General features: G+C 35.6%; 1 protein-coding gene across 1 annotated transcript in view; it reads right to left on the bottom strand.

Annotated features, from left to right (window-relative positions):
* The window catches only part of LOC150109686 (uncharacterized), a 576277-nt gene that overhangs the window by 530866 nt on the left and 22235 nt on the right, over window positions 1-23176 (bottom strand). The window contains exon 2 of the mRNA XM_090414002.1: window positions 12586-12657. Coding sequence (XP_090270128.1) covers window positions 12586-12639 — 54 coding nt within the window. The 5' untranslated portion in view covers window positions 12640-12657. The remainder of the gene's footprint in view (window positions 1-12585; window positions 12658-23176) is intronic.

Below are 23176 nucleotides of genomic sequence, written 5' to 3'. Positions count from 1 at the left end.
TGGCTTGAGAGGCGATCCTTTTTAGCTCATGGCTTTAAAGGACTTTGCCCTACACTTTTTTTTAGCAAACGGATAATCCTCAATAAAGATAAAATACTAAAGCCTTCTCCAAATCCTGGTTTTCCTAATATCCCCCCTTTAGTTAGAATTAACTAAAATTAACCATTTTAGTTAATTCTTACATTGAACACTCAGAGAACCAAGTACTCCCAGACAGACTCAAATCAGTGCTTTGGTTATACTATGCAGATAATGTGTTTGCTATTTGGTCACATGTTGTACGTACAAATAAATTATATACATTTTTAGTGCATTTAAATACCAACATCCAAAAATTTACTTCATGATGGAAAAAAGAATAAAATAACTGTCTTCCCTTCCTAGGTACACTAGCCATGTGTCTTTCAAATACTTCATTTTTTTTTCTATTTATGGAAAGCATACACATAATGGAAGATTAACAATATGATATTCTAAAAACACCAATGCACACATAGAGCCAGAACTATCTATTAAAATAGCACTGCTGACCAATGAACTCACCTACTTTTGCCACTTTCTTAGACAATGGCTATAATCTCCCCCCCCCCCCACCCAAAAAAAAAAAAAAAAAATCCAATGCACAAGACTGCAGCAAGCCTGTTACTATCCTGAACATATTCAGGACACATCTGAAAAAAACATATCTTGAGTGCTTAATAAAATTAAGCTCCACACCATATTTAAACCATATATCAAACTATCAATCCTCATCTATTCACCAAAGAACAAACTTTATTATATCTGGGAATACATGAAGACCCTTGTACTTGTAACCTGGCTTATTATGGACAGGCAAGAAAATTGTCCATAGTAAGCAAGGAAAATATATTCACCACCATTGTTACAGAATGTCTGGACTGGCAGAACATGTTTTGGACATCCTTTTAACAGAGGATCAGATGGGAAAACTTTTCATTACATGTTGGAGACTGTTTTTGGTATCAACACAGCAATAAAACAGTAGCCAAATCTCCACAAGTATGGCTGTCAATTTACAACGGTTCAGGGAGAGAGTCATTTTGAGATCAGATTAATAGTAAGCCTGTCTTTATTTAACAGTCGACGGAAACCAATTAGGAAGACTTCGGTTCTTTATGTTGTCCATTACAATTTTAGCATAACATACTCTTTGTACTCTGAAGATGCTGGGTATAAAACCAGCAAAATATCTGCAACCAGGGCCAAGCTGTGCAGTTGTGGGCCGCACAGGGGTGCTTGAAGATAGGGGCACCATTTCACCATGGGAAATAATAAAAAAAAATTTTTTTTTTTTTCTTATTCTTGAATTATATCGTTTGAAGTGAAACGTTATTACCACAGATTTTATTTCACAGAATAAGCATCGACTCGGCGAAAATTTTATAAATATTCTCAATTGTTTATTATATTTTTAGTGGAAATTGTTAGTTAAGACAGACTGTGAATTCATTCTTACACTGTGCATTGCCCAATACAGTCGACAAAGTGTAGCATAGAGGCAGCCTGCCTCACAGCGCTGCTTAATAAGGGTGCTCGTTCAGCCATATTACGGCAACAAGATATTTTACAAAAATATCTTGTTGCCGTAGTTTATACAGCAACAACTACGTATTACTACGTAGTTTATACGTAGTAATATACAGCGTTTAGTTTACCAAATAAAAAAGCACCATTTCCCATTGACAGTTAAATATGTGCTTATTATATTTTATTAATAAAAAAATTATAGTCATACATACTAAAACTAAACATTTTAGAACCCATTTATTAGATACTTAAGGAAACAACCCATAAAGTATCATACGATGTGAATTTCATAAACTTTTATAGTCTATATATAAATATATATATATATATTAAATTATATTATGCATGAATTCTCCAACTCAAATTGCAAGTCTCTATCACCCCGAATTTAACATTTGAGCGATAATTCGCTCCCTGCAGTAAACAATATGCTATCCCCAACAGCCATTATACTGCAGAAACATGAAAACCAATTAGTTTTATCAAGTCACTGGATAAGGTTCACAGACATCATTTGCAGACTGTGTAATATATTTCTCAACAAATAGTGCAATTAGAGACAACTGGGAATATAAACACTAACTAATGAATCACATCTTCCCTCCAACAGAAACTGCTATATACACTGAAGGAAACCACATGTTGCAGGTGCAACATATGGTTTTGCTTGACACTACCCCCCGTCATGAACATGTTAAAACTAAGAAATATATAGTGAATGCATTTCAGATATTATGCAAATCGATTTAAGAGAATTAGCATTTCAATTCAATTGTCAGCTTGTTTTGTTTGGGTAGTGCGATCTTTTGTTAACACCGCACCAATCATATGCACTTCTTAATAGTGGCTTTTTCTCTATTATACTGGCCTACAATCGTGCACATCTTTCACTTCTCATTAGTAATTTGTCAAGGATTGTTCAGTACGTATCTCAAGTCTTAAATTACTGGTAATTTTTGCTTGATATAATAGGAAAGAAGATGACTATTTGGGTAGATAACTTTGATTGCACACAAGGAAACCACTCTTGAGGACGGAAGTGATGGAGAATACAAGCTTCTTGGTAAGTCATACCCATTTTCATTTTTTCCCCCTGAAAACTTTAGTTTCCGAAAATCCCCACATATATCTCACAGCACGATTTTTTAGCTTTAATTTTGGGAAAAAAGTGCAAGTTATAGTCAAGTAAATATGGTAATTTTTTTAGCTTTCAAATTGTTCATTGGTTAAAGACTGGATTTATAAAACGCACAAAAGAGAGCAATATAGCAGATATAGAAATAAGCAATTTCACTCCTATCATTGATGATAAATTATTTATATTAAGTAAAAATGTATAGTATCTTTATAAATTTTGTTCTATTAAAAATAAATATTTTTTTTTTGTTTAAATGTACATCTAAATTCAAATAAAACAAACATTTACAATGAAATATATTTTTATTTATTATTATTATTTAGTTTATTCAGAATCGCAAAATTCAGTTTTCTGTTATTACTGCAAAATATTTGGTAGTCAAAATTCCCAACTTACTTTACATTTACAATCGTTACAACAATGAATATGGTTGTAACGATTGGCAATATTTGAGTCATATACTAAAAATACACGAGACAAGTTTCGCACACATTAAAAACTGTTCAAAATACAGCGAACTTAAAATATTGTTGATTAAGAAACGCATTATTGATTGCACACAACAAAGATTAAACGAAATAAGAAAAAATATTGGCAATCTGTTATAGAACGGTTAATCTACATAATACAATATTTATCAAGACAGTGTATAGCTTTTGGGGGTTCTTCACAAAAACTTTTTTGAAAATGATAACGATTTTTTAAAGTTAGTAGAAACTGTCGCTAAATTTGATTCAATAATAGCAGAACACTTGCATTGCATCCAAACATCACAAAAAAGGAACATTGCTCATTATTTAGGTGATAAAATATAAAATAAAAATCCTCCGTATAATTTTTGAAACTATAAAAAAAAAATTTCAGAAATGGTTAAAGAGATGAAATATTATTCATTAATTCTTGACACTACTCCGGATATAAGCCACACAGAACAATTATCTATTATTATTAGATTTGTTAATCAAAATAAAGATACAAATATAGCAGAAATTCATGAACATTTTTTGAGTTTTCAATCTGTAAAAGATACCACTGGGCAAGGACTATTTCAATTTATAAAAAATTATTTAAAATTATTGAATATTAACATTTCGGATTTACGCGGCCAAGCTTATGATAACAGTTCAAATATGCGAGGCAAACATAATGGACTGCAGAAAAAAATCCTTGAAATAAATTCAAGTTCTTTTTTTATTCCGTGTGCTGCTCATTCATTAAATTTGGTAGTTAATGATGTAGCTAAGATATCCTGTGAAACTGTAAATTTTGGGAGGGTAATACAGGAATTATATAATTATTTTTCAATATCTGTGAAGCATTGAGCTATATTAAAAAAAACATTCGTGTTTTAAATTTGAAACCACTTTCTGCTACTAGGTGGGAAAGTAGAGTAGAACCAATAAAGCCACTTAAAAATAATATCAAGGAAATTTACCAGGCTCTTTTTGATATTACGGAAGATGAAACTAAAGATATCGATTCTAGAGTTCAGGCAGACAACTTAATTTCAAAGATTTATTTGTTTAAATTTATTTGCTCTGTTCATGTTTGGTACGAAATCATAAGTCTCGTAAATGTTGCAAGCAAAATAATGCAGAATCCAACATTTGATATAGGAAAAATTACAGTAAATCTTTATTATGTTATATAAGAATTAAATACTCGTCGAACACACCAATATTTTGAAAATATTATTAGAACTGCAAAAGAAGTAGCAAACAATCTTAATATTGATCATATTTTTCCAGACATTCGCAAAAGAACAAAAACAAAAATGTTTGGTTACGAAGCATCAGATGAGACAACGTATGATCCTAAACAAAATTTTTAAATAAATTTTTTCTTTGCGATTTTAGACATGACAATAACTTCAGTCACGGAAAGATTCATACTCTTAAAACAACATAGCGAGGACTTTAAAGTTATAAAAGACATTAGCAAATTAAAAGACTGAAGCAATGAAAATTTAATGAAACATTGTAAAGATTTGCACTTAAAACTGAGCGACAATGAAGATTCTGACAATCGCGATATTGTCGGTTAATTTATTTTCGTATATTTATATATACAAAAATAAATTAGCCGACACATTTCCGAATACTGCGATTGTGATGCATATTTATTTAACGTTATCAATATCTGTAGCATCAGGGGAAAGAAGTTTTTCAAAACTGAAACTAATAAAAAATTATTTGCCATCAACAATGTCTGGAGAGCATCCAAAGGATTTATCAATTATATCAATTAAAAATAATATTATGGATTCATTAGACATTAAAGATATTATTAAAAATTTTGTGGTGGCTAAAGCAAGACGGATAAATATGTAAAATAAATCTATATTTATACTAATTGTTATACAGTTAAAAGCATATATCCAAATTATCTTTGTTATGTAATATTTCTTTTTATATTAAAATAAATGTAATTTTTGTTTATACAGGGTGTCCCAAAATTCACGCAAGAAGTAATTTTGATAGAAAACAGGTTTTTAATTAAAAATTCTAATTTCTTATTGATTCATAAAGTATACAGTATAGGGTTATGCATGGAATAGCATATCGGGTAAATGCCTCCACGGCTTTGCTGGCACATACGCACTCTTTTGTTGAAATTTTCCATGACCGTTTTGCATAAATGTGGCTGAATTTCGTTGATACAGCGCTCAATTTCCTCCTTCAAGGCGTGGGTGGTCGTGGGCTTGTTGGCATAAACCTTAGACTTCAAAAAACCCCAAAGAAAAAAGTCCAACGGCGTTAAGTCACATGATCTGGGCGGCCAATTCTGATCACCAAAACGGGAAATGGAAATTACACGACCAGGAAATGACTCATGCAGTAATTGAATTGTTTCTCGGGCTGTATGGCATGTGGCACCGTCTTGTTGAAACCACATGTCGTCCACATCCATATCTTGCAATTTAGGCACAAAAAACTGGATTATCATGTCGCGATAGCGAGCACCATTAACTGTTATTGCCTTACCAGCCGCATTTTCGAAGAAGAATGGACCGATGATGCCTCCAGCCCAAAATCCGCACCAAACAGTGACACGTTGTGGATGCATTTGTTTCTCAACAATCACTCGTGGATTTTCTGAACCCCAAATTCCACAATTTTGTCGATTAACGAAGCCATCAAGATGAAAATGAGCCTCATCGCTGAAGATGATATTGTTCGAAAAATAAGCATCCACTTGTTGTTGTTCCATAATTCATTCAACGAACTCTCTTCGCTGTGTGTGGTCATTTTTAATAACCCTGAACTGTCAGCTGTCACGCTGTCTTTTTTTTCTTGTTGGCAACACTTTACCGCACAAATGCCGCTAAATTTAAATCTTGCGTGAATTTTGGGACACCCTGTATATATTCTCTTGTATTTATATATTAAGGAATAAATATTTTTGAAAATTTTTATTAAAAATTCCTTATTAATGAATTTCAGTGATTACAATGTTCTACTACTGTTAAATAAAATTTATTTTTATGTATGCATATAAACTGTTTTGTACTTTTAGAAAAGTAAAATTTTTCGCAAACATTTTTCATGGAAACTGATTTTATGGGGGGTGCTGAAAAAAATTTTGCGCAAGGGCGCCTCCTACCCACGGTGCGACCCTATCTGCAACAAAGTAAATAAATATATTATTTATTTTCTTATTCTGTCTCTGTGAATTAAATCATAACAAATCCAAAATGAACTACCAACATGTCACTTCTGTTAAGTCCGAGGTTGTTCTGGTAGGTAACACTTTTTGCTGTTAACTCCAATACCCTGATAAAAACATGGAGTAGGTGGGTGATGTCACAGCTAGCATTATTTTTGATAAGGACATATCATATATCCCTGAGTTTTAAGCTAGTAAAAATCTGCAGTCTATCCTAATTTGATCATTACCCACATGAATACCTAGTGATGGAGGAGCATAAGGTGAGGAGTGGACACTCAAAGTTCCAAATGGTTCTCCACATTCTTTATAGGCATATGTTTAGGTCTCATCCTAGTTATCTAGCTTTGATCCTTCAGCAATTTTCATTTCATTTTAATATGCTATGAAGTGAATAATTAATGCATCCTCCATGGCACTAGTTTCAACAAGGGAAACCTATCAGTTCAACTCTAATTAGAGAAATATTTTTCGAGGCCTTTATATTAGTTCACAAGTTAGTATCTGGTACAAGTAAACAGCTTTTCTCTCTCTTCCAGAAGCTTGGGTTTAAAACTCTGAAACTTGCAAAAATTAGCAGCAGAACTCATACTATTTCAGTTGTCAGTTGATGTTAGGAACATGAGACAGTAGCAGTTGTCCAAATCATCAGGAGCCATAAATTCCACTACAAATGACAGTGGAGACTGGATGGCTACCCCCCCCCCCAAAAAAAGTTAAAGCTAAAAGAATCCTCCCTTTGGAGAATAAAAAGACATTAGATATTTCATTAGGAACTTGGATGGAAAGTAACAATTATAATGTATATACACTTACATTTTTGTCTTGCTTCTGAACTGGACTGGCTAATTATTAATTAGCTGTTTGACAAGAATATATGAAATACACTTTTGAGATTGTACACCCCTTGATGGTACATGTCAGGAATTTGATGATGATATCAAAACTAGCAGAAAATATATGCATAATAATTTACTTCATAACCATTTACTTCAATTTTTAATGAGCAATTCTGGGAAACAAGAAAGCTGACGCACAATGAACTGCAGATTATATTATAAAGATTATTAATTGTCATGATTGATCAAAGGTTTTTGTATAGTTCTCTACAAAGCAAAGTCATAAAAGTGCTGACCTTCATGCAAACTGCCAAGTGTTCTTTGAACTATAAATAAAAAAACAAAGCTTAATTTTGGAACATATCCCCCACTTTTTTTTTTTTAAGATTTGGATTTTCACTTCCGGTGTATAAGACACACTTTTTTACCTTAAAAATTCATCATAAAAATGGGGTGCGTCTTATATAATAAAGGTAAAGATTGTTTCCTCATTTCAAAGTCATACGCACTCCCTTTTATGTTCCAAGACCTTTGTAGGCGGTTAATGGTGCAATCAAATTGATGTGTGACCTTCATGTGACTTCTAGCACTTCATTGGCTAAGAATGGGGAGTCCCTATTCAAGTTTCATAATATCTTATCTGAGTAATCAGTTACCGATGTTTATCAGTATTGAGTTGACGTGTTGAGATATTTTGTGTTCAGTTTGATATTTCCCTGTAGATTTTAGTGATGGAAAAAAACAGGCAACATTCGTATATTTCAAGTTACAAATTGCAGGTTGTAAAATATGCGGAAGAACACGGGAATAGGGAAGCTGAAAGACATTTTGGACCTCCACCTACAGAAAAAATGATTAGAACTTGGCGTGGTCAGAAGGAGATTTTGTACAATTTGCGTAATGAAAAGCGCGTGGAACACGAAAAAATTGCGAAGTGGCCAAAACTAGAGACCAAAGTTTGGAAATGGGTGCAAGAAAATCGGTAAAATGGCATTGCCATTTCAACAAAAATGATTCGTACACATGCAATCAAAATAGCCTGTGAGCATAACATTGAAGATTTTAAAGGTGGTGCATCATGGTGTTATCGTTTCATGAAACGCAGTGGACTTTGTATGCGTACAAAAACAAAAATCAGTCAAAAAATGGCAAAAGAATATGAAGATAAAATTATTTCTTTTCATAAATATGTAATTCAACATTGAAAAAAATTACAATTTTGAAATGGGACAGATAGCCAATAGGGATGAAAAGCCCTTAACCTTTGATGTTCCCTCAAATAGAACTGTAGCTGAGAAAGGTGAGAAAAGCATTACAATCAAAACCAGTGGAATCGAAAAAACACACTACACTGTAGTTCTTGCATGTTGTGCTGATGGTACGAAGCTGCCGCCAATGATAATTTTTAAGCGGAAGACTCTGCCTACAGAAAAAATACCAACAGGACTGATTGTACATGTGCATGAAAAAGGTTGAATGGATGAAAGTGGCATGAAAGTGTGGATAGATAAAGTATGGAAAAGAAGGAATGGCACACTACTAAAGAAGAAAGCTCTTCTTGTATTTGATCAGTTCTGGGCTCATCTGAAGGATTCAATCAAACAAAAATTCCAAGAGTGCAATACTGAATTGGCTGTCATACCAGGAGGACTTAGATCACAACTGCAGCTACTTGATGTATCTTTAAACAAACCCTTTAAAATCTTTATGAGGGAAGAGCGAAACAAGTGGATGATGAATGCTGGTGTACATCAGCTAACACCAAAGGGTGCCCTGAAACGCCCATCAATCTCTCAAGTGTGCGAGTGGGTTAAGACATCTTGGTCGAAAATGAATGAACAAACTATTGTTAAATCTTTCTTGAAATGTGGAATTAGCATCAACCTTGATGGAAGTGAAGATCATTTCTTATATGATGATGATGATGAACAAGAGGAAGAAGAAAGAGAAGAAATTAATGATGATAGAGAAGTCAGATGACAGTGACATGGATTTTGCAGGTTTCTGAAAGGTCAGTTTAAAAATTTAAAAATTACTAAAATTATTTAAAATTTAACTAAAATTTATTAAAAATTACCTATTATTTTATCCATTTTTTTTTTAAATCATACTTTAAAGTTTAGGTTTTTTCCAGAAAATTGTATTAAATTTCTTGGGTGCGTCTTATACACCGGAAAATACGGTAAGTTATAAAATAAATGCTGGACAAAAATAAGTATCTTGAATGAAGTTATTTGAGAACAAATAAAAGGTATTGTCGACTAAGAGATTAGACACAATTAGCACAAAAAAATCGATGACACTGATTTTCTATGGTGATATAATCTTTAAGCGGCAATAGTATGAAAGAATCTCGTCTTTTGTCCGACATTAAAAACTATAAGTATATGACACATCAGTGCAAAAGTGCCAGCGATGGTTCCAAAAATTTCGACAAGAGGACTTCAGCTTGAAAGACTCCCCTCACTCTGGGCACCCTGTCTCTCTCAATAATGATATGCTGGAAGTCACTATTGCAAGAAATGCCAATGCAACTGTTGAAGATTTAGAAAAGATTTTAATTCATCATCAACCATCCATCGCCATTTGCAAGAACTTGGAATAGTGTCAAGCGGGTTCCTGATGAACGATAATCGAAGAGAGTAACTCAACATCTGCACTGCTCTTCATTCTCAAGAGGTTCAATCTCCATTTTTGAGTCGTGTAGTCACTGGTAATGAAGAGTGGATACTTCACAAGAATGTTAAGCGCCAAAGGCAGGGGAACAGGCTAAACCTCAGCCAAAACAAGACCTTCATCCTCAGAAGGTTTTGTTAAGCATTTGGTGGGATATGGCTGGTATTATACATTTTGAACTCTTTCCAAAAAACCAAACAATCACCACTGAAATATACTGTGAACAACTCGATTGATTGAATGAAAAATTGGAAGAAAAGAGGTGTTCTCTGGTCAGTCGAAAGGGTGTTGATTTTCACCATGATAACACATTCCTTCATAATGCAAGAATGACTTATACCAAGATTGAGGAACTCGGCTGGGAAAAGCTTCCACATCCTCCGTATTCTCTATTCTCATGATCTTGCGCATTCAGATTACCACTTATTTCAAAGTTTACAACATTTCATTAATGAAAAACAATATGCTACCTTACAGGCACTGAAATTGAGCCTATGCAGCTTCTTTGCCTCCAAACCTCCTGAATTTTATAGAAAGGATATTATAAAGCTTTCACAACGTTGGAAGACCATTACTGATTCAAATAGAGAATATATACTTGATTAATTAGCAAGTGGTTTATTTTTTATATCCTTTCAAAACTTAATGCTAAAAATTACATTACTTTTGGGATGACTAGATATATCTATTTAGTAAGACTGTTTCTTTGATAATTTCCAATTCTTGTTTTAGATTCTTCAGAAGAAAAAATCTTATATGCTCTGGATACTAAAGATTTTATGATGCCATATTTTTGAGATGGATGATGAGCAGATGTATTATGGATATAACAACCTAAAAAAGTTGGTTTTCGGTAGATGGAAGGGAAAATGAATCCATCTTGTTTACAATGAATGTGTACATCAAAAAAGGAAATACCATTTGATGATTTTCTTTTTCTGGTGTAAACTTGATACGAGGATGCAGGGTGTTGATTTTTTGTAGAAATGAGTACAGTTCAGGTTCTGCGACTCCAAGCTGCAATGTAGGATCTTAAGCTAACAATCTATCAAATTTTTGGTAAATGAATACATCCATACTTGTTCAGGTTAGGAGAATTTTCATAGCTATGACTGACTAAAAATAATCTTTCTGACCTCTAACGATGTCTATAAAGCACATTGGTTTTCTTCCATCTGATTCTCTGTGAAGGGGTGTCCAAAGCATGGTAGCCAGTCCAGACTTATAATAATGGTAGTGAATGTATTTTTTATGTTCTCCAAGGATTAACAGATCCTTCCTGTCTGTTCATAGTAGGCCAAGTCATCACAAGGAACTTCATACACTCCATGATATGCCAGAGGATGGAGTTTATCCTTAGGAGAGCAGATCAGAGTGGCTATATATTAGTATTTGGCTATCTTTTCAGATGTACCCCAGACATAGAGAATAGGAATAGTAGTGTGTTTGAGGAGGAGGAGGAAGTAAGAGGACCATGTAGTATTTTATCTATTTTGTAGGCGCTGTAGCCACTGGTCAGGAAAGTATGGTGAATATATTCTAGTTCGCTGGTAAGAGCTGCATCATTAGAACAAATAACCTTTGTGTGTAAGTGTTTTTATAATACCATACTGTTTGGCTGGATTAAGTGATTGTTTATGTAGATATTTGAGCACATGTGTTTGTGTGTGTTGGCTTTCTGTAAATGGAAAAAGATAGTGCACCATCCTGAAAGTCAGGTGACTAACGTGTGTCAAGAAAAGGCAAACGTTATTAGATTCTTTTTCTACTGTGAAAAAAGTAACCTGTTTAGGTAAGTAACAAAAGAATCCAAGGTGTCTTTGTCCATGGGGCCATATGGCAAGCACAGCATCAACAAAGCTTAACTACACTAAGAGTTTGTATGTTGTAAGTATATTGTTTTCGAAGTATTCCATGTAAAAGTTAGCTTAAGGGGAGGGGATCTGTTAGTAAGTTTGTAGATTTTTCCTTGCAATGTAGAGTAACCCACATGCATAGTAAAATTTTATAATTTAGAGATATCGGGAGAGGGGGAGGTTAGACTTTATGAATGCAAGAGTGTCTATTAATGGTACATTAGTAAATATAGATATGAGATTGAAACCAACCATTATGTCTATATTTTTAAGGGTGTAATTTTTAACTAGTGATTTGAAATGGACAGAATTTTTTTTTTTTTTTTTTTTTTTATATAGAAGTCGAAGAGTTGCCAGTAAGGGAACAAGCAACTTAGCTAACTGTTGAGCAAGTTTATAATATTAGGGAAATATTAGATATGCAGAGTTTAGGTACCCCATAAATATGGGGTAGTTTAACATGAACAGGTTTTATTTTGTTGATTTCTTTAGGCCAAGAAGTCACTTTTTTTTCAATAATTTAGACTTTTTTTTTCTTTTGAGACAGTGGAGTCTCAACCAGCAATTTGGTAAATAGAACTGTAATGTGTTCTGAAGATGCTGGTTCGAAATCAAGCAAAATATAAGCCATTTAACAAACATCTTTTTTAGATGGTTTGGTATTGTAATACCGTTAAAATCAGTTATGAATAATGTTCAACACCTAAGCTTGTCTATTACATATATGACACAAACTTTTATATACCGAACTTTTTTTTGTTATATTCTAATATGACATAGTACTAATTAGAAATAATGTAATTTGCTTTTTGATAATAGTTTTTAACATGAAACAATCACAGCTTAAGTATGCTGAACTTACTGGTTGTTTTAGGTCTTCAGAGACTTCTTTGTTGTCCCCCAAGTCTGATGTCATGGAGAATACTACACCCAACTAGAAAAATAAAATGTAAGTGAATTTCTTAAAGTAAACTTACACACACACACACACACAATTTCAATAGTTTAACAGAAAATTAAATGTTAAGGGTAACAACATGGGGTGCTTAAGGGTCAAAGCCAAATAGCTGGGAGGAAACCTCCACATCGCCTTTCAGGAATGTGGGGAACCGATTGGGACTTCTGACCTAACGTCCAATCCTCACCTTAACAATGCTGTGCCCTGTTAGTAGGTATCAACTGAATACTGAGCAACAAGGATGGGCAGACAATTTGGGACTTAGCTGACCAAATTGTACTATCTTTTGGCTTAAACCACAAATGCAAATGATGGTACAGCATGATGAGATTTCATGCCAACTGAGGTGTCACCCAGTTAAACAAGTCCCCTGCTGTTTTCATCAGGGAACCAGGGTGAACAGTGAAAAGTCAGCTACTGGAACAAGCTCCAACTTAACATCTAGAAGGAGAAGAATAAACCCAACATCAGAATAAATGAACATAGTAACCATCACTGTAAGGAGTATTAATGGAAGGAAATCAAACTTGCAGAAAAATTGGAAAAGTATCACGTGGAAGTAATTGGTATTATTAAAAGAAGACAAAAATAGGTCAGATCTTACTAAATAAGTATAGGATGTTATTTTCAGGCAATAATGATCAAGGAAAGGAAGGAGTAGCCATAGTCTTTTAGGGTTACACGGTGATCAGCATTCATTTTAAAAATTTTATGGAATTTACAACCGTGTTAAAAAACTTTTTTATTATCCAGACGTTTCGATCTTTACATCAAGATCATCATCTGAAGCGTACATAAATATACAGGACAAGCTGAGTTATATCATTAACTGTAAGCTAGAGAAAACAATGATTTGATCACACATTGAAAAAAAAAAAAAATATATATATATATATATATATATATATATATTACATCAAGCTAAATTCTATTTTACGATGACAGGAATAAACATTCTTTCAGATGGTTTTCTTTCTGAAACAATTGGTGTCTCCTATTTTTAGTATTACAAGTGTTATTTTTGATTTACAATACTGGATTTTTCTACAGTCCTGTTTATAGTTGTTCTTAGTGAGGAATGTTCCGTGGGTCGAATATATATCTTCCATATGTTTGGGATTTTTTGACCATCATTATTGTTCCAATTGGGGTGGTTAATAATAATCTCACAGGCTTCCTTGAATTTCCGTTCATACCATGTTTTAGTGTGATGTAGACAGCTAGTGGTTTTCCAGTCAATTCTGTGTAAGGTATTCAGGGCATGATCAGAAAGGCCAGCTTCACCATAATTATTATATTTAATGTGTCGTTTATGTTCCTTTTGTCTAATAGGAATTGTGCATCCTGTTTCTCCTATATATGGTATGTTGCAAGTACAATAAATCCAGTATACTCCAGGGTGGGCTAGTGGAGGGAGTGGGTCTTTGGATGAGTTGAGTAAGCTTTTTTAATTTTGCAGGAGGTGGCTTTGAGGTTGTACTTTTGTAGTACTCTGTTTATTTTGTCTGATATTCCTTTAATGTAGGGAATGGTTATAGTTTTATTGTAGTCTGGTTTGTCTTTGTTTTTTATTGTGGTTTTATAGAGAATTTTGTTAATAGTGTTTTGGCTGTATCCGTTTTTTTGTAAGTTATTACTAATAATTTTAAATTCGTCTTTCAGTGCCTGTTCACTGGAACAGATCGTCTGAGCTCTGTTTTTTAACGTGTTGATGACACCTAGTTTTTGTGTTGGGTGGTGGTAGTAGTTTGTGTGCATATATTGTCCCGTATGTGTCAGTTTTCGGTAAACTGAAGGAAAGATTGCCAGAGGGAAGATGTGTGACAAGTGTATCTAGAAACGGAAGTGTGTTGTGTTTTTCAATTTCAATTGTGAACTGTATGCGTTTGTGTTGTTTGTTTAGGTGGCTAAGGAATGTGTCTAATGTCTGGCGGCCATGGGACCAGATCGCGAAAACATCGTCAACGTATCTAAGCCAGACTTTGGATTTTAGAGGGGAAGAATCTAGGGCAAGTTGCTCAAAATGTTCCATGTAAAAGTTAGCAATGGGGGGGATAATGGCGAGCCCATGGCTGTGCCTTCTTTTTGTAAGTAGAAGGCATTTTGCCATACAAAATAACCCGACTGTAGTACGTTTGCACAGAGCGCCGTGATATCTGGAGGGAATTTGTTCTGTGGGAGAAGGATTGTGTCATTGATTGGGACATTCGTAAAGAGGCCAGAGACATCAAAACTGACTAATAAATCATCTTTTTCTAATGTAATGTCTTTGATGATGTTTATGAAGTGTTGTATGTTTTTGATATAGGAGGGGGGGAATGACCTACCAACTCCCCTGAGTGTTGCCACTAATTTTTTGGCTAAATGATACGTCGGGCTATCAATTCCTTCAACGATAGGTCTTAGCGGGGGTTGTTTTCTTTGTGAATTTTCGGTAGCCAGTAAATTCTTGGGGAGCGCGCGTAGTGAGGAAATAGTTTTTTGACCGTATCTTCGGGCCATGTGGTAATTGACTTGAGTAGTTTCTCTGTTTTGTTTTTTGTTCTGTTGGTTGGGTTGTAGTTAACTAATTTGTATGTGTTATTATCAGAGACCAGCAGATTCATTTTTTCTACATAAGTGGTATGGTTTAAAATGACAGTGGCATTTCCTTTATCGGCTCTGGTTATTACTATGTTCGGATTTGTTTTAAGTAATTTTATCGCTGTTAATTTGTGTTTAGTTATGTTGCTTGTTATTGTTTTGTTATGGTTTAAAACGTTGGCAGTTTCTATACGTATTTTGTCTGCTATGTTATTAGGTATGAATCTTGCACCTCTTTCCATATTACAAATAACTTCAAGTTTGTTTATCGATTTCGGTGCTATAGCAAAATTTAAATCTTTGTTAAGTATAGAGATTTCGTCTTTGTTTAGAGCGTGGTTAGATAGGTTGACTATGTTATTGATACCTGTGGGTGATTGGTGGCTCCTGTTGTTTCTTGCTTCTGGTTGGTTGTTGCTGTTGTTCACTGTGGTAAACTTTGAATATGGTGGCTGGTTTTGTCGTTCTTTTAGCCTTTGGAATTTGGAAATTAGGTTTTCTTTCTTCGTTTGAAGGATGTGGTTTCCTGTGTTGTCTGTAATCTTTTCTAGGATTATCCAGATATCTGCGTTTAAGTAGCTAGACAATTCTGTTTTTTCTTTTAGTAGCTGGTTTTGTGTAGCGGCTAGGTTCTTTCTGGTAACTTGGATCTGCTCTCTGAGTAGTGCTCTTGATCTTGATGTGAAGATCGAAACGTCAGGATAATAAAAAAGTTTTTTAACACGGTTGTAAATTCCATAAAATTTTTAAAATGAGTAGCCCTAGCATGTTTAAGGTTTATCTTCATGTTTAACACCAAACATGAAGATAAACCTTGATTGGAGCAATTTCAAGTAGGGTTATGTGGGCAAACTTCAAAATGAGGACATGGACAATGAAACTTATTTGTGTCTAGAGAAGGTTCTTCTAAAGAAGAAGGGGAGGAATTTTTTGAATCATTAGAACAGGCAGCTGACAAAGAAAATGGAAAAAGCAGATCCTTGTTGGAGATCTGAACAACAGGGTAGGAAACAAATCCCACCAGGGATATAATAGGAACATTTTGAGAAAAGGGCAAAGCTAATAATAATGGTAAGTAATTTTATTATTATTATTACGGGCAACTCCAAGGAGTCCTTAGACTCATCGAGGGAGACCCTAAACATCATGTCAACAACTATTCAGCTTCCACACAGTATCTATCATACCTTGCCTTGAACCTACTCACAGTCATGGCACCCACAACAGACTCTGGCAACTTATTCCACTCATTCACCATTCTCCATGCAAAAAACCTAGTTCTAACACCTTTGCTAACAACACACTTGCCCTGTTTCCATTGATGGCCCCAAGTCCTCCCACCACCAGACCTGTTCTGAAAAATATCCTTTGAATTAATCTTATAGAAACCCTTCAGTAATTTGAATGTCTCAATCATATCACCCTCTTCTGCCTATCAACCAATGCCTGCAACCCACAAATCTTCAACCTGTTCTCATAGGGTTAATTCCATAGACCTGCTATCATCATGGTCACTCCCCTCTGGATCCTCTCTACCTCCTCCTCCCAATCAAGAAGAAACCCTGGCCTCCAGATCTGGGCACAGTAGTCAAGATGGGGTCTTATCAAGGCTCAATACAGAGGAACAATAACTTGCTTGTCTCTGCTCATCAAAGTATTCTTCAGTAACCAAGTGATTTGATGACCTGATTTAGCCACTTTTGCAATGTGTCCCTTAAACTTCAACTCCCTATTCACCAACACCTCCAAATCCCTGGCTTCGTCAATCTCCTGGGGTAAAGTTCCAACAATGTGGTTTACTGCTGCTAATCTTTTCACCCCAAAATGCATAACCTTACACTTTACCACATTAAATTGACATCCATTCTCCTTAGCCCAGTCCCCCAATCTATCCAAATCATCTAGCAAAATTTTGACATCACGTGCATTCACTATTGCTCTAACCAACTTTGCATCATCAGCAAACAAATGAATTATTCCTATCAGATCCTTTCCGATATCATTAATGAACAAATTAAATAATAGTGGTCCAAGAACAGAACCCTGCGGCACACCACTAGTCACAGGCCGTCTTTTGGACTCTACTCCTGAATAAACTACTCTCTGATATCTCTCCGTCGACCACCCTCCTATCCATCTCACCAACCCTATATCCATCCCCATATGCTGCAGTTTGCAGATTAGAATTCCATGTGGTATCCTGTCAAAGGCCTTATCAAAGTCCAGCAGTATGACTGTCAAACCATTACCCTTATCCAGCTCAGCCGTCACTGTGTTATAAAATGTGAGCAAGTTAGTAAGGCATGATCTACCCTTCACAAAACCATGTTGTCCCCCCATACAGTATCCCGTTATCATCTATCCATTCCTGTATTCTTCTCTTGACTACTTTCCCCAAAACCTTGACAACGACTCCTGATATGCTGATTGGTCGATAATTTGCAACAGCAGTCTTGGAACCTCTCTTATGCAGTGGTACTATTTTCCTCTCTTTCCACCCCTTCAGGACTAACCCAGACCCCAGACTCAAATTAAACAAAATGGTTAAGGGCACTGACAATTCTTTTGCCGCTTCACGTAAGATCCGAGCTGGTATACCATCCAAACCCACAGATGTATTCACATTAAGGTTTTGTAATATACTATTCACCTCCATTCCCATATGACCTGTTGGATCTTTCATTCCTGCAATATCACCACCTGAATGATATACTCTTGCAAAGTACTCGCTCAGTAATTCCACTATATCTACAACATTTTTTTCGATCAGCATATCAAAAAAAACTGTTTGGGATTCTCTTTAGCTTGCGTGGCTAATTTCCTTTTATAATCAGCTTTTACTTTCCTTACCACACTCATTACCTTTCTGGCATGTGCTTTATACTGTTCATGTGCCTGCAGGTCACTTTCTCCTTAAATTCCCTTCACAGTTGTTTCTTTTTTGCAGCTCAAGCTTAATGCTGTTTAATGTTTAATCCATTTAACCCCCACTTGATTTACTATCCAGACTCTAGGTATACAGTCAGTCATTACTTCCTTCAAACACTCCTTTACCACTTCCCATGCACTATCAACCTCCAGCACTTGCAGTTTTACATGCCATGGCACTGAACCAAGCAATCTCCTGAGCTTATCATACTCACCAGCCTGGTACTTCCACATGTACCCTTTCTTAATTGAAAATTCAACATATTTAGCCACTTACCAGGTCAAGACCTTATGGTCACTCTCACCAATTGGTGGTAATGTGGCCATATTCATTACAGTCAAATTCTCTGATGCAATTACTAGGTCAAGCACTCTCGAACCCCTAGTATATTCCATTACATGCTGTCTCAGGTAGTTATCCCTTAATAACTGCATAAAATCCAATTCTTTCCTCCCATGTGTCCTCTCTTCCTTCCAATCAATGTTAACATAGTTGAAATCCCCTATAATAATTACCCTCCTTCCACTCATTGCATCTATTTGTCTATGCATACTATCTCCACCATCTATTCCATCACCTGGTCTATAGCAGCACCCAACTGTATATTTTGTTCTGCTCGTCTTAATCTCACACCAAATAGCCTCAAATGTGCTCTCTTCACTATCCTGCAGTTCATCAGCTATCATCAATAACACTCCTCCCCCATTTTTTTCTCTCTGTTCCTCCTGAATTTTATTGGACTTCTGCTCAGGACACAGACTATTCATTACTAGCACAATGTATAAAGATGTGCACAAGTTCACATGGAGAGAAGACACAAGAAATAAGAAAAGCTTCATTGACTACGTCATTGTTGATAATGATATCATCGTGCTTGTTTAGGATACAAGAGCGTACAGAGTATTTGAAATTGGAAGTGGCCTACTTGGTACTAAGCAGGATAAAAATGGATATCACATTGAAAAGAACAGTACGTAAGAAAGTTTTTAAAAGAATTAAAGTTGAGCAGCTTTTACAAGTAAATTGTAGAGTTAACTATGCAAACATTATTGAAGAAAAAATGAAACAAATTGAAAACAAGAACCAAACCTTGTAGTCTCAGTGGAAAACTCTGAAGAGATAGCAAAAGTTCTTAGCAAATAAGTCAACACAGACCTTAAAAGAATACAGAGAAAACTTTAAGAAAGCTAAGCTGTGTGTGTGTAAAAGTAGCTAAACAAGGCATGGGAAGACTTTGATAAGAATATAGAAAATAAATATCAGGAAGATGGCAAAATGTGATAAAAACTAAAGATTATCCTAGATGTGTGGAGTATTTTTTTTTTTTTTTTAATATCTGGTCCACACATGAAAGGCCACAAGACCTACAGCACACTAGTGCTGTGTGTGTGGGCAGGAGGAAGAGAAGTCTGCTCACAATTTGCTCGAACAGCTGAGGGTTTCTTTGGGGAAGGCAGAGTGGGAAAGACTGTTCCAAAGGACAGAAATAGATGGAATAAAAGAGGAGGCAGTGAAGTTGGTTCGGTGAGTTTTAAGATGGACCGTAAAAGGTTAGAAGTGGCTCTTGTTTTAATGATTTTGGAGGAGAGTGAAGGAATAATAATGGCCAATTCAGCAGAGCACTGTCAATGAAAGTATCTGTAGAAAAGGCACAAGGCAGAAACTGAACATCTATGAGAGATGGATTGAAGTGGGTCAGTGAGAGGGTTCATTAATTAACCAGACTGCCCTATTCCGGATAGAATCGAGCAATCTTAAAGAGGGTTTTGGTGCACCACCCCAAATATGAGAGCAATATTCCATGGCTGGGTGGATTTGGGATTTGTATAAAGTTAGTAGCTATGAAAGTGTTTAGTAGCGTGTTGCGCGAAAAAGTACAAGTTTTTTGGTGGCTGCAGAAGATATAGTTGAACTATGGTTGTGCCAGGAAAGATCAGAGGTGGAAGTCAGTCCAAAAAGAAAAAATCTTATTGTGTTTGGCTATTTTAGTATTACTGAAGGTAAGGGGAAAGGATACAAGCTCTTTTTTCAGACAGAACTGAGTTTTGGTGGCACTGAAGTTTATAAGGTTTTCCTTGCCCCACTGGAATATAGCTAGGAGATCTGAGTTCAGATCCCTGGTCGTGGTAGATCTTGAGGATTCTAATACTTGAGCACTAACAGGCTTGTTGAATGTAAAGGAGGAATGGAGCGTACTGTCATTAGCAAAGCTATGGATAAGAATGGAAGAGTGTGAGAGCAGGTCGTTTACATACCAGAGGAAGAGTGGGTGAAAAAACAGACCCCTGGGGTATTCTGCATTGGCTGGGAAATATGAGGAGAGCAAGTCGTCCACCATGACATGTAGTGAGTCACCAGTAAGAAAGTTGGCAATCCAGTTGCAGAGTGGGGAAGGCACACAAAAGGATGGCAGATCAAATGCCTTTGAAATGTCGAGGGCAATCATGTGAGTTCCTTCAAATTTCTCCATGGCCCAAGTCCATAAGTAAGTGGTGAGAGCAAGAAGATCAGCTGTAGATCGTAAGTGGTGGAATTCACACTACTGGTCAATGATTAGTTGGTATGTCTCTAGCTGGTTCAAGATTGTTAAACAAACCAAGCAGTGATAGAACCACACTAGAACATTTTCAAGAGGAATTCAAATAGGAGTATATATCAATACTTGAGGAAGAAAAAGCTGTCAAAAACCTGAAATGTGGAAAGGCAGCTGAAGTAGATGATATTCGACCAGAAATAAGTATGGAGGAATAGAAGTTTTGCAGTGGCTATACTGCATAATTCAGAGGGTCTGGTCAGAAGGTCAAATTCCCGATGATTGGAGTAGAGCTCTCATAGTACCCATCCATAAAAAATGGAATAAAACAATGTGAGAATTACAGAGGAAGAATTCTCTACTAAGTGTTCCAGATAAGAATTATGCAAGAAGACTTGAAAAGAGGTTGAGAAACATTGTAGAAGAGAAACTTGGAGAAGAGCAAGTTGGGTTGAGGTCAAATAGAGGTTGTCGAGTTCAGATTTTCACTTTAAGATAAATAGTTGAGAAATCATGAGAATATGACAAGGATATGTACGCAAGTTTTGTAGATCTGGAAAAGGTATACAAGGTGCCCAGAGAAAAGCTTTTCAAAACTCTACAGTTATGAGGTGAACAGAAATTATATAAAGTAATACATAGCCACAGTTAGAATTAAAGGAAATACAGGAAGATGGTTTCATGTAAAATCAGGGGAAAGTAAGACAAGGATGTACATTATCTCCACTCTTATTCATCATCTATATGGATCATATTATGGAAGAAATTGGCATCAAGCCTGATATTCAATTGGAGATGTCAAACATCATCTGCATAAAACAAAGAGTACTCCTAAACACATCTGGTGCAAGTTTCCAGGATTTGCCAACTAAATTGATCAACAGATGTAACAAATTTGGCATGAAAATCAGCAATAAAAAGACCAAAACTATGAAAACAGGCAGTAGCATACAAAACTTCGGCTGCATTCTTAATGGAAATCGTAGAGAACAAGTAAAATATTTCAGTTATTTAGGCATAGTTTTTAGTTAGGATGGCAGATTAAATCTGGAAATAGATAACAGAATAAACTAAGCCCTTATTACAAAAGCTATTTATTTTTGGATAAATGAGTTTAAATGAGGTCGTAAGTCCATCAAAGATGAAGCGTGCTCCGGAAGGCCAACTGAGGTCACTACAAAGAAAATGATTGACAAAATCCATGGTATCATTATGGAAGACCACCAAGTGAAAATGCGTGAGATTGTAGGAATCTCAACTGAACAAGTGTATAATATCCTGCATGAAAAATTGCACATGATAAAACCGTGTGTGTGATGGGTGCTGCGATTGTTGACTTTAATCAAAAACACATGCAAAAAGACATTTCAACACAGTGTTTGGCAATGTTTAATCACAATTCCCAGGATTTTTTGCATCAATTCATGACTGTAGATGAAACGTGGATCCATCACTACACACCTGAGTCCAAGCAGCAGCCAAAAAGTGGGCAATGTCTGGTGAACAAGCATCGAAAAAAAGCGAAGACTGTTTTGTCAGCTGGGAAAGTGATGGCCACTGTTTTTTGGGATTCCCAAGGAATTATCATGATTAGACTATATGGAAAAGGAATGATGCTGAACGTTCTGGATGCCCTGTTGAGGTCACTACTCCAGAAATTATTGAAAAAATCCATGATATGGTGATGGATGATAGAAGAGTGAAGGTGTGTGAAATTGCTAAGGCTGTGGGCATCTCAAATGACCGCGTACACAATATTTTTCATGAACATTTTCATATGAGAAAACTATCCACAAGATGGGTGCCGCATTTGCTCACAATGTATCAAAAGCGTCAATGTGTGAACTGTTGCAAGGACAGCGTGAAGCTGTTTCAACGGAATCCAGAGGAATTTTTGCGTCATTTCATAACAGTAGACGAAACATGGATTTATCACTACCAGCCTGAGACCAAAGAACTGTCAAAACAATGGGTTGCAAGCGAGAAATCTGCACCAAAGAAAGCGAAAACCGTTCCTTCAGAAAAGAAAGGTTATGGCCACCGTTTTCTGGAATGCTTGTGGCATAATCTTCATAGACTTCTTGGAAAAGGGCAACACAATTACCGGAGTGTATTATGCATCTTTATTGGATCGTTTAAATAATGAAATAAAGGAAAAATGACCACACTTGGCGAAAAAGAAGATTCTTTTTCACTACGACAATGCACTGGCTTACTCTTCTGCAATTATGACCGCAAAATTGTTCAATTTACACTACGAAGTCCTTTCACATCCCCCCCCCCTTCTCCAGATTTGGCTCCCTCGGACTACTATTTGTTTTCAAACATGAAAAAATGGCTGGCAGGAAAGAGATTTTCATCAACAATGAGGTGATTGCCGAAAAAACAACTGCCTATTTTGAAGAGTTGGACAAATCATACTATATGGACGAGATCAAAAAAACGAGCAT

The sequence above is a fragment of the Typopeltis vanoorti genome, chromosome 2 (assembly GCF_054136105.1).
Source record: "Typopeltis vanoorti isolate ZY-2024b chromosome 2, IOZ_Tvanoo_1.0, whole genome shotgun sequence".
Classification (NCBI taxonomy): Eukaryota; Metazoa; Arthropoda; class Arachnida; order Uropygi; family Thelyphonidae; genus Typopeltis; species Typopeltis vanoorti.
This window is presented reverse-complemented; position numbering and strand designations above follow the sequence as displayed.